General features: G+C 43.5%; 1 protein-coding gene across 2 annotated transcripts in view; it reads left to right on the forward strand.

The window, feature by feature from the left end:
• Positions 1-15,509, forward strand: part of LOC124139654 — a 63,650-nt gene extending 48,141 nt beyond the window's left edge. For both annotated transcript variants that reach the window (XM_046506915.2, XM_048388098.1), the window contains 8 exons: positions 776-829; positions 1,913-1,975; positions 3,059-3,109; positions 4,754-4,845; positions 5,843-5,973; positions 8,125-8,377; positions 10,078-10,324; positions 11,261-15,509. In XM_046506915.2, coding sequence (XP_046362871.2) covers positions 776-829; positions 1,913-1,975; positions 3,059-3,109; positions 4,754-4,845; positions 5,843-5,973; positions 8,125-8,377; positions 10,078-10,324; positions 11,261-11,381 — 1,012 coding nt within the window. In that variant the 3' untranslated portion in view covers positions 11,382-15,509. The remainder of the gene's footprint in view (positions 1-775; positions 830-1,912; positions 1,976-3,058; positions 3,110-4,753; positions 4,846-5,842; positions 5,974-8,124; positions 8,378-10,077; positions 10,325-11,260) is intronic.
• Positions 15,510-15,739: the final 230 nt, after the last annotated feature.

Raw genomic sequence — 15,739 nt, forward strand, 5'->3', positions numbered from 1 at the left:
GCCAAAGTGGTAGTTTAAGAACCGTTTCATTTCTAACTTTCCTCCTACGCTATTGTATAACTGAAATACCAAAGAAAATATTTCTGTTGTAAGCCGTTGCACCACACTCCAGTTATAGTCTAACGTGGTATGCGACTATACTAGTCAATGTAGCAAAGGAACTGATTGTGTATGACACTGTTTAATAACAGTTCAATCATTTTGACAGATACCCATCGTTGCAAAAGATCGATAGAAACTGAAAGTATCTTTGTCTTGTAAGGATATTCATACTTCGTGAACCGTCTCCGTGGTCTAGTGGTAGAGCGTGCGCCCGGATGGTACTTGTTGTTACTCTGCCTGGCACTCGGATTTAAGGGGCTAAGCAAGGACTTGTCGGCTCGGAGTCAGCATACTGTGTCTGAGTGGGGTATTGATGTTAAACTGCGGCATGGTATCTCAGTGAGCTAGCACTATTAAATGGGCATAGGTCTTGACTAGAACAAGAAGCCATACACGCACACACACGTCGCTATGTAAGCGTAATGATCTTGAGCGCGACGTTTCATTATGTTTTGTTGTTAATGTTTAAGCCTGTTGTTACAACATTCTGATATTCCTGTTTACCCTTTATTAACCTTAAAATGTTAATGTTGCAATTAGTACAGCGTGAACAACAGAATACCCTTGTGTCTGAATGTATACTTTATAAAATTTGTGGTCGCATAAGGTTTTGTTATGATTTTATCTATTAAGATTTCTATCTAATCTTTCCTACTTTAATACTTGTTCACAGCATTGGCAGAAGGGATCCTCCACGCCCTCCTTATCCTCCTCCTCCTTCTCCATGGTAATCATTATCTTGTCTTTATCAATACCCGGGCAAAGTTCATGGGGCGAAACTCAGTTGGGCTGAAAATATTGGAAGATGAACATTAGCACTGATAACGTCAGACACTACCCTTCACCAGCTGCAAAAATCTAGAACACGTGCAGTTAATAAGGAGTATAGTGGCCCAGTTGTCTGAAGCACCACACTTCTTTGTGCAGAGTTGCGTCCCTTGGGTGTGCCAGAAAGACATGCTCGTGGACTCAAATCCTAGATTCACCAGAATATTTGTCTAAATTTGACAGTACGCCCGCGAGCTCGTGGGTTTCGCCAAAGTGGTAGTTTAAGAACCGTTTCATTTCCAACTTTCCTCCCACGCTATTGTATAACTGAAATACCAAAGAAAATATTTCTGTTGTAAGCCGTTGCACCACACTCCAGTTATAGTCTAACGTGGTATGCGACTATACTAGTCAATGTAGCAAAGGAACTGATTGTGTATGACACTGTTTAATAACAGTTCAATCATTTTGACAGATACCCATCGTTGCAAAAGATCGATAGAAACTGAAAGTATCTTTGTCTTGTAAGGATATTCATACTTCGTGAACCGTCTCCGTGGTCTAGTGGTAGAGCGTGCGCCCGGATGGTACTTGTTGTTACTCTGCCTGGCACTCGGATTTAAGGGGCTAAGCAAGGACTTGTCGGCTCGGAGTCAGCATACTGTGTCTGAGTGGGGTATTGATGTTAAACTGCGGCATGGTATCTCAGTGAGCTAGCACTATTAAATGGGCATAGGTCTTGACTAGAACAAGAAGCCATACACGCACACACACGTCGCTATGTAAGCGTAATGATCTTGAGCGCGACGTTTCATTATGTTTTGTTGTTAATGTTTAAGCCTGTTGTTACAACATTCTGATATTCCTGTTTACCCTTTATTAACCTTAAAATGTTAATGTTGCAATTAGTACAGCGTGAACAACAGAATACCCTTGTGTCTGAATGTATACTTTATAAAGTTTGTGGTCGCATAAGGTTTTGTTATGATTTTATCTATTAAGATTTCTATCTAATCTTTCCTACTTTAATACTTGTTCACAGCATTGGCAGAAGGGATCCTCCACGCCCTCCTTATTCTCCACATCCTCCTCCTCCTTCTCCATGGTAATCATTATCTTGTCTTTATCAATACCCGGGCAAAGTTCATGGGGCGAAACTCAGTTGGGCTGAAAATATTGGAAGATGAACATTAGCACTGATAACGTCAGACACTACCCTTCACCAGCTGCAAAAATCTAGAACACGTGCAGTTAATAAGGAGTATAGTGGCCCAGTTGTCTGAAGCACCACACTTCTTTGTGCAGAGTTGCGTCCCTTGGGTGTGCCAGAAAGACATGCTCGTGGACTCAAATCCTAGATTCACCAGAATATTTGTCTAAATTTGACAGTACGCCCGCGAGCTCGTGGGTTTCGCCAAAGTGGTAGTTTAAGAACCGTTTCATTTCCAACTTTCCTCCTACGCTATTGTATAACTGAAATACCAAAGAAAATATTTCTGTTGTAAGCCGTTGCACCACACTCCAGTTATAGTCTAACGTGGTATGCGACTATACTAGTCAATGTAGCAAAGGAACTGATTGTGTATGACACTGTTTAATAACAGTTCAATCATTTTGACAGATACCCATCGTTGCAAAAGATCGATAGAAACTGAAAGTATCTTTGTCTTGTAAGGATATTCATACTTCGTGAACCGTCTCCGTGGTCTAGTGGTAGAGCGTGCGCCCGGATGGTACTTGTTGTTACTCTGCCTGGCACTCGGATTTAAGGGGCTAAGCAAGGACTTGTCGGCTCGGAGTCAGCATACTGTGTCTGAGTGGGGTATTGATGTTAAACTGCGGCATGGTATCTCAGTGAGCTAGCACTATTAAATGGGCATAGGTCTTGACTAGAACAAGAAGCCATACACGCACACACACGTCGCTATGTAAGCGTAATGATCTTGAGCGCGACGTTTCATTATGTTTTGTTGTTAATGTTTAAGCCTGTTGTTACAACATTCTGATATTCCTGTTTACCCTTTATTAACCTTAAAATGTTAATGTTGCAATTAGTACAGCGTGAACAACAGAATACCCTTGTGTCTGAATGTATACTTTATAAAGTTTGTGGTCGCATAAGGTTTTGTTATGATTTTATCTATTAAGATTTCTATCTAATCTTTTCTACTTTAATACTTGTTCACAGCATTGGCAGAAGGGATCCTCCACGCCCTCCTTATCCTCCTCCTTCTCCAAGGTAATCATTATCTTGTCTTTATCAATACCCGGGCAATGTTCATGGGGCGAAACTCAGTTGGGCTGAAAATATTGGAAGATGAACATTAGCACTGATAACGTCAGACACTACCCTTCACCAGCTGCAAAAATCTAGAACACGTGCAGTTAATAATGAGTATAGTGGCCCAGTTGTCTGAAGCACCACACTTCTTTGTGCAGAGTTGCGTCCCTTGGGTGTGCCAGAAAGACATGCTCGTGGACTCAAATCCTAGATTCACCAGAATATTTGTCTAAATTTGACAGTACGCCCGCGAGCTCGTGGGTTTCGCCAAAGTGGTAGTTTAAGAACCGTTTCATTTCCAACTTTCCTCCTACGCTATTGTATAACTGAAATACCAAAGAAAATATTTCTGTTGTAAGCCGTTGCACCACACTCCAGTTATAGTCTAACGTGGTATGCGACTATACTAGTCAATGTAGCAAAGGAACTGATTGTGTATGACACTGTTTAATAACAGTTCAATCATTTTGACAGATACCCATCGTTGCAAAAGATCGAGAGAAACTGAAAGTATCTTTGTCTTGTAAGGATATTCATACTTCGTGAACCGTCTCCGTGGTCTAGTGGTAGAGCGTGCGCCCGGAGAGCGGAAGGTCCGGGATTCGATCCCCGGCCGCGTCATACCAAAAGACGTTAAAAGATGGTACTTGTTGTTACCCTGTCTTGCGCTCGTCACTAAGGGGCTAAAACAAGGACTTGTCGGCCCGGAGTCAATATACTGTGTCTGAGTGGGGTATTCCTGTTAAACTGCGGCATGGTATCTCAGTGGGCTAGCACTATAAATCGGCATCAGTCCGGACTAGTACAAGTGAGTGAGTGAGTTGTGTTAACGCCGCTTTTTACATTATTCCAGTCATAAAACGGCGTGTCAGCTTAATGTGGGATGAAAGCCTGAAGTGATGCAGGTCTCAGACGTTTACCACTTCGGTGAAACCCACAATCACGGGTATGGTGCTGACAAACCTAGAAACATAATCGGGGCGAACCGGGATTCAAACCCACAATCATAGGTTTCTGGCGTGCCTAAGGGACACAACTCTGCACAGCGAGTCGCTGCGCCTGAGACGACTGGGCCACCCGTGCCCCCATATGTCATTGAAGACCCTGGTAAAGGATGTATTAAAGGGCATAGTGTATCTCTCTTCCATCCTTCATCACCGACCGACATGTCTGAAGCAGTTATGTAGTGATGTACAAAACATATGTTTCGCATAAAATTAATTTACGTTCGTTATTTAAGTTGCAGGGTAAGTCCTCAAAACAGACAGACAGTAGAGGAAACCAGCATGGCCATTAACATAATTATTTCGACAATTTTCCTCATGACACGTCGATAATTTGCAGTGATACGTGAACCAATGGTGTCTGTAATAATATACAGTAAACTACGGTTATAACGAACTCAAAGGGACTACTAATTTTAGTTCGTTATAACCGTAGTTCGTTATAAGTACATATGCAGCATGACTACAACAAGTAGTCGGGACCAAAAAGTAAGTTCGTTATATCGATCAGTTCGTTATAAGCGTGTTCGTTATAACCGTCAGTTCGTTATAAGCGTGTTCGTTATAACCGTAGTTTAATGTTTATAATTTGTTCCAGAAACCAAGAACCATTCATTGATCCTGGTCCGACCTTTTATGATGGTGAGGAAGTTCTGGCCCGATGGGAGGATGACAAATGGTACTACAAAGGTAAGAAGCATGGCTGTTAGGATTGGTTTCAGCACACAGTTAGCCTCACTGCGTCATTATAAATGTGAGAGAAGCCACAGTTATTATTCATTTGTGAAGATGGTGCCGCGATATGGCAAAATACTGTTTACAATTCTCTTCCATATTTTTGCTCAGGACTGATATTGTTTTCATTGCAATTATTAATTATCTGATAACGTATTAACATTGAAAGACGACTCGAAGTTGGATTTTCTTTGAGAAATATAGTCACGTGGCATAAGCTGCTGATGGGTGATAGGGTATCCTAGTAGTTGAAGCGATCGCTCATCACATAGAAGTCAGGGGTATGATTCCCCACACTGACACGTTTCTGATGTTCCCTGTTGTGATAATGCTGAAAAATAAATAAACTTGGCTCACTCACCTGCTATGTTGCTTTTTGTCAATCTCTGAGAATAAACATCTTTGCTATTTAACCATTTACTTCCCATTTGATAAACCTACTATTATCTGTACCGACACGTCGCATTGCAGAGTTACGTCCCTTAGGTATGACAGAATCCTAGGATCGTACGTTCGAATCCCTGATTCGCACTGATTACATCCATCGTGGGTTTTACCTGAGCAGTTAACGTAAGGGATCTGCATTGATTAGGGATTTCCTCCCACGTTAAGCTGACACACCGTAATACATCAGGAATACTCTTCAAAGTGGCACGTTAATTAACTCACACCCTCATTCTTCGTCTTTAAAGGAAGGTTGGTTGGTTTGTTGTTTAACGCCGCACTCAGCAATATTCCAGCTATATGATGGCGGTCTGTAAATAATCGAGTCTGGACCAGACAATCCAGTGATTGACATCATAAGCATCGATCCATGCAATTGGGATACGATGACATGCATCAAACAAGTCAGCGAGTCTGACCACCCGATCCAGTCAGTCACCTCTTACGACAAGCATAGTGGCCTTTTCTGTCAAGCATGGGTTGCTGAAGACCTATTCTACCTTTACAGGAAGGATCGCCCGGCGCTATGATGTGAACAACTACTACTGCGTGAAAGATAGCACAAGCCAATGTGACGTCATCAATTGGGAGGATATCATCCGGGCAACTGACCATTACGACGCTGTGTCTCCTGATAAGGTAATAACGGAAGAGCTTTAGTGAGGGCCATTTATGTGAAACGTGTTAAACGTCAGACACTATCTTTTCCCCAGCGGCAAAAATCTAGGGTATGATGTCCCAATCGTCTGAGGCGCCACACTTCATTGTGCAGAGTTGCCTCCCTTAGGTGTGCCAGAAAGACATTCTCCTGGATTCAAATTTCCGGATTCAACAGAATATTTTTCTAGGTTTGACAGTACCGCCCGCTGGTTTCGCCAAAGTGGTTATGTCTAAGAACCGTACCATTTCCAACTTTCCTCCCACGCCATTGTATAACATACATACTGGTCAACGGCATAGTGAAGGTTATTTAAGTGTATCTTGCAAATGAAACAATTGTGCATGTGCTTGTGTGTTTGTGAGTGTGAGAATTTGTTGTGGGCTAGATAGAGTGCGCGTTCATGCATATTTGCCTGTTGTAACCATATCATCCAGACAACTGACCATTACGACGCTGTGTCTACTATCAAGGTAATACCTCCACAGGTTTAATAAGAGTTATACCTGTGCAACATGCAAGGTGACCGTTTATTTGTGTGCGTATGCCTGTATGTGATAATTCCTTTGTGCAGCGTTCGTACGTATTTGTCTGATGTGAGCTTTTGTCGTTGTACGTTGTCTTATGTCTGTCCTTCCGGTTGTCCGTACATCGTTATCTTTTGTATTTTTGACATCTAATCCGAAACTACAGAGATCATATGCAAATGTCATTTTTGGCCATTACCCGGTCATTTCTGCATGCATCATCTTAAAACTGGTTCTCTGCATGTGGTGTGCCGTCTACAATATTTAGATTTTTGCGGTCTGTAAATAATCGAGTCTGGACCAGACAATCCATTGATCGACATCTTGAGCATCGATTCACGCAATTAGGATACGATGACATGCATCAAACAAGTCAGCGAGCCTGACCACCCGATCCCGTTAGTCGCCTCTTACGACAAGCGTAGTCACCTTTTACGGCAAGCATGGGTTGCTGAAGACCTATTCTACCCCGGAATCTTCACGGGTCATGTATCCCCCGACCTCACACTAGCCAGTCATCAAAGTATATCCACAAATTGGGCATTATCAGACACGGTTGCCATGGAAATCAGACTTAACTGTCGGCTGTCGGGAGGATGGTCCAGGCGAAGGTTAACCATCCTATATTTTGTATTTCCAGAAAACAGAGAAGTCCAAACAGTCCCAAACTTCTTTATTCTCTGTATCCTTGTGTCTGAGAATGGTGTTTCGCGTATTTGTTAATTTGTTAGAACCTCTGTCGTCCCCCTGGGACTTCCGGGTTAGCAAAGGGTCCATGGAATGAGTGAGTGAGTGAGTATGGTTTTACGCCGCTTTTAGCAATATATCAGCAATATCACGGCGGAGGTCACCAGAAATGGGCTTCACACATTGTACCCATGTCGGGAATCGAACCCGGGTCTTCTGCGTGACGAGCGACCAAGCGTCCATGGAACAAATACCCGTCATACGGTGGGACTTAATGGATCTGTTTGTCTGGGATTTGCATGATTGCGTGTAGTCGTACCCCGGCGGCAAAGGACCATTTGTCACCACCGGCATCCTTTCGTAACTTTAAGGGGGCACGGGTGGCCCAGTCGTCTAAGGCGCCGCAATTCGCTGTGCAGAGTTGCGTCCCTTGGGCACGCCAGAAACCTATGATTGTGGGTTCGAATCCCGGTTCACTCCGATTATATTTCAAGGTTTGTCAGCACCATACCCGTGCTCGAGGGTTTCACCGAAGTGGTCAACGTCTGAGACCTGCATCACTTCGGGCTTTCCTCCCACATTAAGCTGACACGCCGCGATGTAACTGGAATAATGTTAAAAGCGGCGTTAAACCCAACTCACTCACTCACTCGTAACCTTAAAGAAGTGGCATGTCCCTCAATGACACGGGTTGGTCATAAATGGGCGTGGAACGTTGCTTATAATATCAGTCACTGGTTTGTCTGGTCCAGACTCGATTATTTAAAGGCCGCCGACTTATAGTTGCATGGAATGTTACCGACCGCGTGGATAAACACACATCTTCATGAACTTGTAAAAATGTTCAACCATTTTCTTCCTCTGTGTAACCAGTACTTTGTGGAAACCACGAGTGAGTCAGTTCCCTTTTTATCCCAGAGAGACCGTGTCCATGTGCTGGCCCCCCATCCTGTATATTACTGGAGCTACGCCCCTGGCCGGGTCATAGAAGCGATTGGTCAGAAACTGACTGTCCGGTTCTATGACAACAAGCTGATAAACATCGAGAAATGGGACGTGTATCCTGCCAGGAACCGGGAGAAATATCTCAAGGACGTGGAGGACATTCAACAGCGAGACTGGGAGGGGAAGGAGGCCGTTATCAGAGACGAGTCAGGGGTGTACAGACCGGGTAGGTCACCAGACACACGTCAGGGGTGTACAGACTGGGTAGGTCACCAGACACACGTCAGGGGTGTACAGACTGGGTAGGTCACCAGACACACGTCAGGGGTGTCCAGACTGGGTAGGTCACCAGACACACGTCAGGGGTGTACAGACTGGGTAGGTCACCAGACACACGTCAGGGGTGTACAGACTGGGTAGGTCACCAGGAGACGCGTCAGGGGTGTACAGACTAGGTAGATCACCACTAAACGCGTCAGGGGTGTACAGACTGGGTAGGTCATCAGAGACGAGTCAGGGGTGTACTGACTGGGTAGGTCATCAGAGACATGTCAGGGGTGTACAGACTGGGTAGGTCACCAGACACACGTCAGGGGTGTACAGACTGGGTTGGTCACCAGAGACACGTCAGGGGTGTACAGACTGGGTTGGTCATCAGAGACGAGTCAGGGGTGTACAGACTGGGTAGGTCATCAGAGACATGTCAGGGGTGTACAGACTGGGTAGGTCACCAGTAGAAGAGTCAGGGGTGTACAGACTGGGTAGGTCATCAGAGACGAGTCAGGGGTGTACAGACTGGGTAGGTCATCAGAGACGAGTCTGGGGTGTACAGACTGGGTTGGTCATCAGAGACATGTCAGGGGTGTACAGACTGGGTAGGTCACCAGAGACGAGTCAGGGGTGTACAGACAGGGTTGGTCACCAGAGACGAGTCAGGGGTGTACAGACTGGGTTGGTCATCAGAGACGAGTCAGGGGTGTACAGACTGGGTACGTTACCAGGAGAAGACTCAGGGATGTACAGACTGGGTAGGTCACCAGATACACGTCAGGGGTGTACAGACTGGGTAGGTCACCAGAGTGAGTGAGTGAGTTTGATTTTACGCCGCTTTTAGCATTATACCAGCAATATCACGGCGGGGGACACCAGAAATGGGCTTCACATATTGTACCCATGTCGGGAATCGAACCCGGGTCTTCGGCGTGACGAGCGAACGCTTTAACCACTAGGCTCCCCGACCGCCCCAGGTCACCAGAGACACGTCAAGAGTGTACAGACTTGGTAGGTCACCAGGAGAAGAGTTAGGGGTGTACAGAATGGGTAGGTCACCAGAGACACGTCAGGGGTGTACAGACTGGGTAGGTCACCAGAGACACGTCAGGGTTGTACAGACTGGGTAGGTCACCAGAGACGGGTCAGGGGTGTACAAACTTGGTAGGTGACCAGGAGACGAGTCAGGGGTGTACAGACTTGGTAGGTCACCAGGAGATTAGTCAGGGGTGTACAGACTGGGTAGGTCATCAGAGACGAGTCAGGGGTGTGCAGACAGGGTAGGTCATCAGGAGAAGAGTGAGGCGTGTACAGACTGGGTAGGTCACCAGAGACGAGTCAGGGGTGTACTGACTGGGTAGGTCACCACTAAACGCGTCAGGGCTGTACAGACAGGGTAGGTAACCAGGAGACGAGTCAGGGGTGTACAGACAGGGTAGGTCATCAGAGACGCGTCAGGGGTGTACAGATTGGGTAGGTCACCAGGAGACGAGTCAGGGATGTACGGACTGGGTAGGTCATCAGGAGACGAGTCAGGGATGTACAGACAGGGTAGGTCACCAGAGACACATCGAGTAGAACATAAGTATATATCGGAGCCTTATAAGTGCCACGAACTGATCGGCGGTTCATAATCAAATACCATTGCGTTTCTAGGTAGAGTAAACAAACAGATAGGATGTCAGCCGATGTACAACGTAACATGGCAGGATGGTCAGTGCGGGGAACAGATGTCCATCCACATCTATGGAACCTACAACAAGACGATCAAGTTCAAGGTCGGCAGCTACATCCTGGCACTCGTTGACAGCGACAGCGCGCATTTCCTTCCGGGTCAGGTTAGGAAGGTCACAACCTTAGGAGATGCAGACCTACTCGATGTCGTCTTTATCGACGGCCGAAGGTATTGCTTTATTTATTTGTTTGTCTGCTTTTTTTTATTTCCATGTATGATGTTTTTGGTTATTTTGTCTGTCAAAGTTCATGGATCAGAGATTAAAACATTTGCTTCATGTAACGTATACTCGAGAACGAGCAGGTTGAAGTGACAAGGGTCCACGAAGATGGAGATGGTCAAAGGCTTCACGTGTTGTTTGTCAACGGGGAAAGGTATTACTAGAAGATGTATAACGGGTTCAGTTCTATCTTCATCAAGACACAGCAAATAGATTCTCTTTTTTTATGTGAACACTTGATGCTGCTTGTTTGCTTCTCATCATGACCAATGTCGCTTGCAATGTGAAGTTACATTCCTTGTCAGAAACACAAGGCTGTTTTATTTCCGCCCAGGATTTTTAATTTAATTGTGAGCCAAAAATGAATTCATATTTGCCTTCGTTGATCATAATAAGACATAACGTTAAACTGAGACATTGTCTGCCTAGTTCTACATTCTGTAATTAATACCTGCAGAAACTGAGACATTGTCTGCCGAGTTCTAGAGTCTGCAATTAATACCTGCAGAAACTGAGACATTGTCTGCCTGGTTCCAGATACTGTAATTATTACCTGCAGAAACTGAGACATTGTCTGCTGAGTTCTAGATTCTGTAATTAATACCTGCAGAAAGTGAGACATTGTCTCTGTGTAGTTCCTGTTGTTGACTGCTGATTTCTGGGAGACGCCAGCAGTGGGGGTCGAGGTACTTGAAATACATTGCTGGAACTGCCAATTTGCCCTTGCCTAGTCCTCTTTTAAAACGTCCTCCATGCTATAGGGTTCTAACCCTTCTATGGGTATATATATATGTAAAGACAGGGAGGTTCGTCGTCGTGGGCTACAGCGGGTATTGTATGGAGGCGTACACACCTACTCTGTCACTCACTGATTCTGGTTTCAGGTCAAAGGATGCCCTCTCCACGGATAGTTACTGGATGAATGAGATGGCCTACATTGAGGCGGAGAATGAGTTTCTGACGCATCACCCCGACAGTAGTGACGAGGAAGAGTACTCTCGTTAAGAGTAGGCTCCTCTCAGCTCATCTCTTTGTCATCTCGGAAAGCATCTCTGGAGGAATCCATATTAGAACTAGATGCACTAGTTTCACAATACACGTGACTATGATATAATATTGTAGGCGTCGTGCCCCTTAGAAATGCCTCCATATGAAATTGAATATCTAATTCATACGAACTACCTGTATATATCGAGGTAGTTTAATTAAAACTATGATCATAACCATTTTTCAAAAGCATCATGCCACAAAATATATATTTCAGACATTCATAGTATCCTAACATACAAAAAAATAGTAGGTAGAGTAAAACGTTACGGACGAGGAAGAACGGGGCTGTGGTTTAACCTTTTGGTAAAAGCGTTCGCAGAAAAAGGGATAACAATCCTCTTTGCAATTTTATCAGGCGTGTTTTCCACGAGCGTCATACGACTCTTGCTCAAAAGTTGTTTAATCAAGATTACAACATTCAAAACCCCAGTAAAGTTTTCCAATCGTTTTATGGTAGACACGTGGAGGACATGTAGATGCTCTATGCAGTTCCCTATTTTGACTTATACCATATGTTCCCGTGTTTTTATCGGGTGAACGATTAACTTGCCTTTGCATGTGTTTGTGACGGGTTCCACCGTTGGGACTGGATACGTTCAGTTTTTCGCAAACACCTGGTGTCATCACTTTTTGATAGTCATTCATGAACATGTGCTCTTGAATCTAACATCTAGTCTCTTAGAGAAAAAAACCAGTTGTTAAATTATAGTTGTAAAATATAATAAAAAGGAGCCTAGAGACTTTCTTCATTCTCATACTGCAGTAATACGACTTATAGACTTGCATGGGCTGTATTGGGTATATTTGTTTCAGGGTCTTTATGATAGACTAGTACAATTGACTGTACGTTTAATTTTTTAATAGAAAAGTTTGACTTCGTTTTGAATATCAGTTAGATTATCGAGCAAACGCCCATTTGAATTTTCTATTTTAGTGAATGATTTATTCAGAAAATTTCTCGACTCTAGACTCAGAAAATAGGAGGTTGGTTTTTCACCCTTTTCTATCCAGGTTGCTTTTGCTCTTATCATTTGCCCTTGAGTTTTTACCCTTATAATATCTTCTAGTTCTAGTTGCAATTTCTTGATTTCGTTCAATAAAGTTTGTTTCATATCTTCTTTTTCACATTCGTCCAATTTAATTTCTTTACATTGTAATGTTTCCAATAGTTCCTGTTCTATTTTATTTCTCACTTTTTTCTTGTAAGAAGAGTACTTTATGGTTTCTCCTCTTATCATTAATAAAAGAGTTTCAAAGAAAAGTTGTTCATCGATCGAAAATTCATTTGCAGAATCACTATTATCATTTTTGTATTGTTGTATAGTTTCAGATATGACATTTCTTATTTTTTTCACATAATCTGGATCTCTCAAAAGCGAATTGTTGAATTTCCAATACCCTCTCCCCCTTTGCATATCTGACAAAGAGAATGTTATCGATACAGGGGAGTAATCTGACTTGAAACTGGGTTCAATAGATGTATTAGTTATAGATGATAACATATTGTGGGAAACTAAGAAATAGTCGAGTCGAGCCTGTTTTAGCGGAGTAGGCTGTCGCCAGGTGTACCTTCTGTCTGCATGGTGACTGTATCGCCAAGGGTCAATTAGGTCGAGTTCATCTTTGAACTGCTCAATACGCTCATGGGCATTTTTATTATTCATCTGCTTGTAATTATATGTATCCATAAAGAAATCTTGGACTACATTCCAATCGCCACAAATTACAATGTGATCGCTGCTTAAAGATTTTGTCAACAGGTTCAGTTCTTCATAAAACTTCGGATCATCAGTATTTGGTCCATACAAATTTATCAATCCAAGTTTATATTTATCTATCGTGATTTCAATTGTACTCATATTGCCCTCATCATCACAAAAGATAGTGTTAAGATTAAACGCAAGATTATTTGAAACGAGTATGGCGACACCACGAGCGTTACTTTTATATGAGCTAAAGAAGCAATGTTTGTTACCCCATTCTTGGCATATTGTCTGTTTCATATCTTCAGTAAAATGTACATCTTGCAAACAGTATATTGTGGACCTTTTACGCTTAAGAAAATTAAATGTCTGTTGTCTTTTAACCCTGTCATGAATACCCCTACAGTTCATTGATGTCATCTTGATCTTTTCCGTCATTGCAGATTTTGATAGATTCATGAAACATGGCAGACTGCAGCAAAGTGATATAATGATATACCGTAATGGGGGCCATTAATCCTTGTAGTAGCACTAAAGTGATGGAAAATATAACTATACTTTTTTCTTGGTTCATGTACATTTGAATGAAGTAGTGCAACAAATTGAAAGAAATAAAACAAAGTAAAAACAAACATTTCATAGGTATCTGGTAGTTTTCGGCCCACGGATAATAGCAATTGTGTGACTTCACCAGTTGAAATTTTGATTTACTAATGTAACATTAATTGGATACTCACTGATATCTTGTAGTACAAAGTCCATGTGAATCGAACCTACATAGGAATAATATCCTTCAAAGTAGTTATTGATCCGTCTTTAATTCATAATGAATAATATCAGCTCCACCAGTGATTAATCCGTATGAATACACATGGGGAAAGAAACACTGATACAAGGCCTATCCTCGGCCACGTGGTAGCAGGTAAGAAAAGCCCGCGTGAAGTTATCAACTTCCGGCAGGAACTACTTTTCAGGCAGTATCGTCTAGACTGAGTGAGTGAGTATGGTTTTACGCCGCTTTCAGCAATTCCAGCAATAACACAGCGGGGGACACCAGAAATGGGCTTCGCACTTTGTACCCATGTCGGGAATCGAACCCGGGTCTTCGGCGTGACGGGCGAACGCTTTGACCATTCGGCTACCCGACGGCGGTCTGTAAATAATCGAGTCTGAACCACACAATCCTTTGATTGACATCATGAGCATCGATCCACGCAATTGGGATCGATGACATGCATCAACCAAATCAGCAAGCCTGACCACCCGATCCCGTTAGTCGCCTCTTACGACAAACATAGTCACCTTTTACGGCAAGCATGGGTTGCTGGAGACCTATTCTACCCCGGATCTTCACGGGCCGGGGCACATACTGAACATTCGTGAGTGGTCCGACTTAGGGCCTGTTTTTATATAATACTGCTGCCGCATATGTGCCATTGTATTGCCTTTTATGAATGTAAACCCTATCTTCTTCTTTTTTAAAATAATTTGTTAATTTTCATTCATCTTGTGTCCTTTTTTACCGATTTCCCCAGCTAGTTCTGTGCGTACCCATGTCTGTGTTGACCTTCGCGTGTCAATTTGGGGATCAACTCGCAACAATTGCAACTCTAACATTTCTGAGAATTAACCCTGAAAGAAACACATTCCTCAAAGAGGTGTCGTGGAGAGTTACGTCCCTCAGCATACCAGGATCCTCTGTTCACGAGTTTGAATCCCATATACACACTAATTAGGATCCTTTATCTGTCAGCACCATACACATGCCGCGTCATCGTTAATCCAGTTCCCGGGGGCACGGGTGGCCCAGTCGTCTGAGGCGCCGCGATTCGCTGTGCAGAGTTGCGTCCCTTGGGCACGCCAGGTCATGTTTCTAGGTTTGCCAACACCATACCCGTGCTCGTGGGTTTCACCGAAGTGGTAAACGTCTGAGACCTGCATCACTTCGGGCTTTCCTCCCACAAGCCGTCATGTAACTGGCATACTGTTAAAAGTGGCGTTAACCCCAACTCACTCACTCACTAATCCAGTTCCCTCACTCACACAATAAACTCACACGCCGTGATTTTACTTGGACACTGATCATAATGGCGTTAAATCCAACTCCCTCACTTACTCAGTCGGCGGTTTTAGATAAACTACCTCTTGCAGAAATTCTTTTGCAATTTTAGCGGTTCCTTCTATCTTTATTGTGTTCAATATATAGGTTGATTATGTAGAACAAAACTGAACGATCGACGAAAAACAAGTACACCGGTAAGAGCAACAGCAAAGTTATTTCGTTTGTATATTCCAAATATACACTCTTGATAACTATTGAAAATTAACAGCTGTGCATGTATTAATAACAATAATTGATACAATAAATGTTTTCAGTCAGGATCAGCTTCATGTTGTGAATACCTGCTTCTGTCCGATTATGATACTGGGTGTTCTCACTATAAATGTCGGGGCGGTCGGGTAGCCTAGTGGTTAAAGCGTTCGCTCGTCACGCTGAAGACCCGGGTTCGATTCCCGACATGGGTACAATGTGTGAAGCCCATTTCTGGTGTCCCCTGCCGTGATATTGCTGGAATATTGCTAAAAGCGGCGTAAAAACCAAACTCACTC

The sequence above is a fragment of the Haliotis rufescens genome, unplaced genomic scaffold, assembly GCF_023055435.1.
Source record: "Haliotis rufescens isolate VD_foot unplaced genomic scaffold, xgHalRufe1.0.p SCAF_7, whole genome shotgun sequence".
In the NCBI taxonomy this organism is placed as follows: domain Eukaryota; kingdom Metazoa; phylum Mollusca; class Gastropoda; order Lepetellida; family Haliotidae; genus Haliotis; species Haliotis rufescens.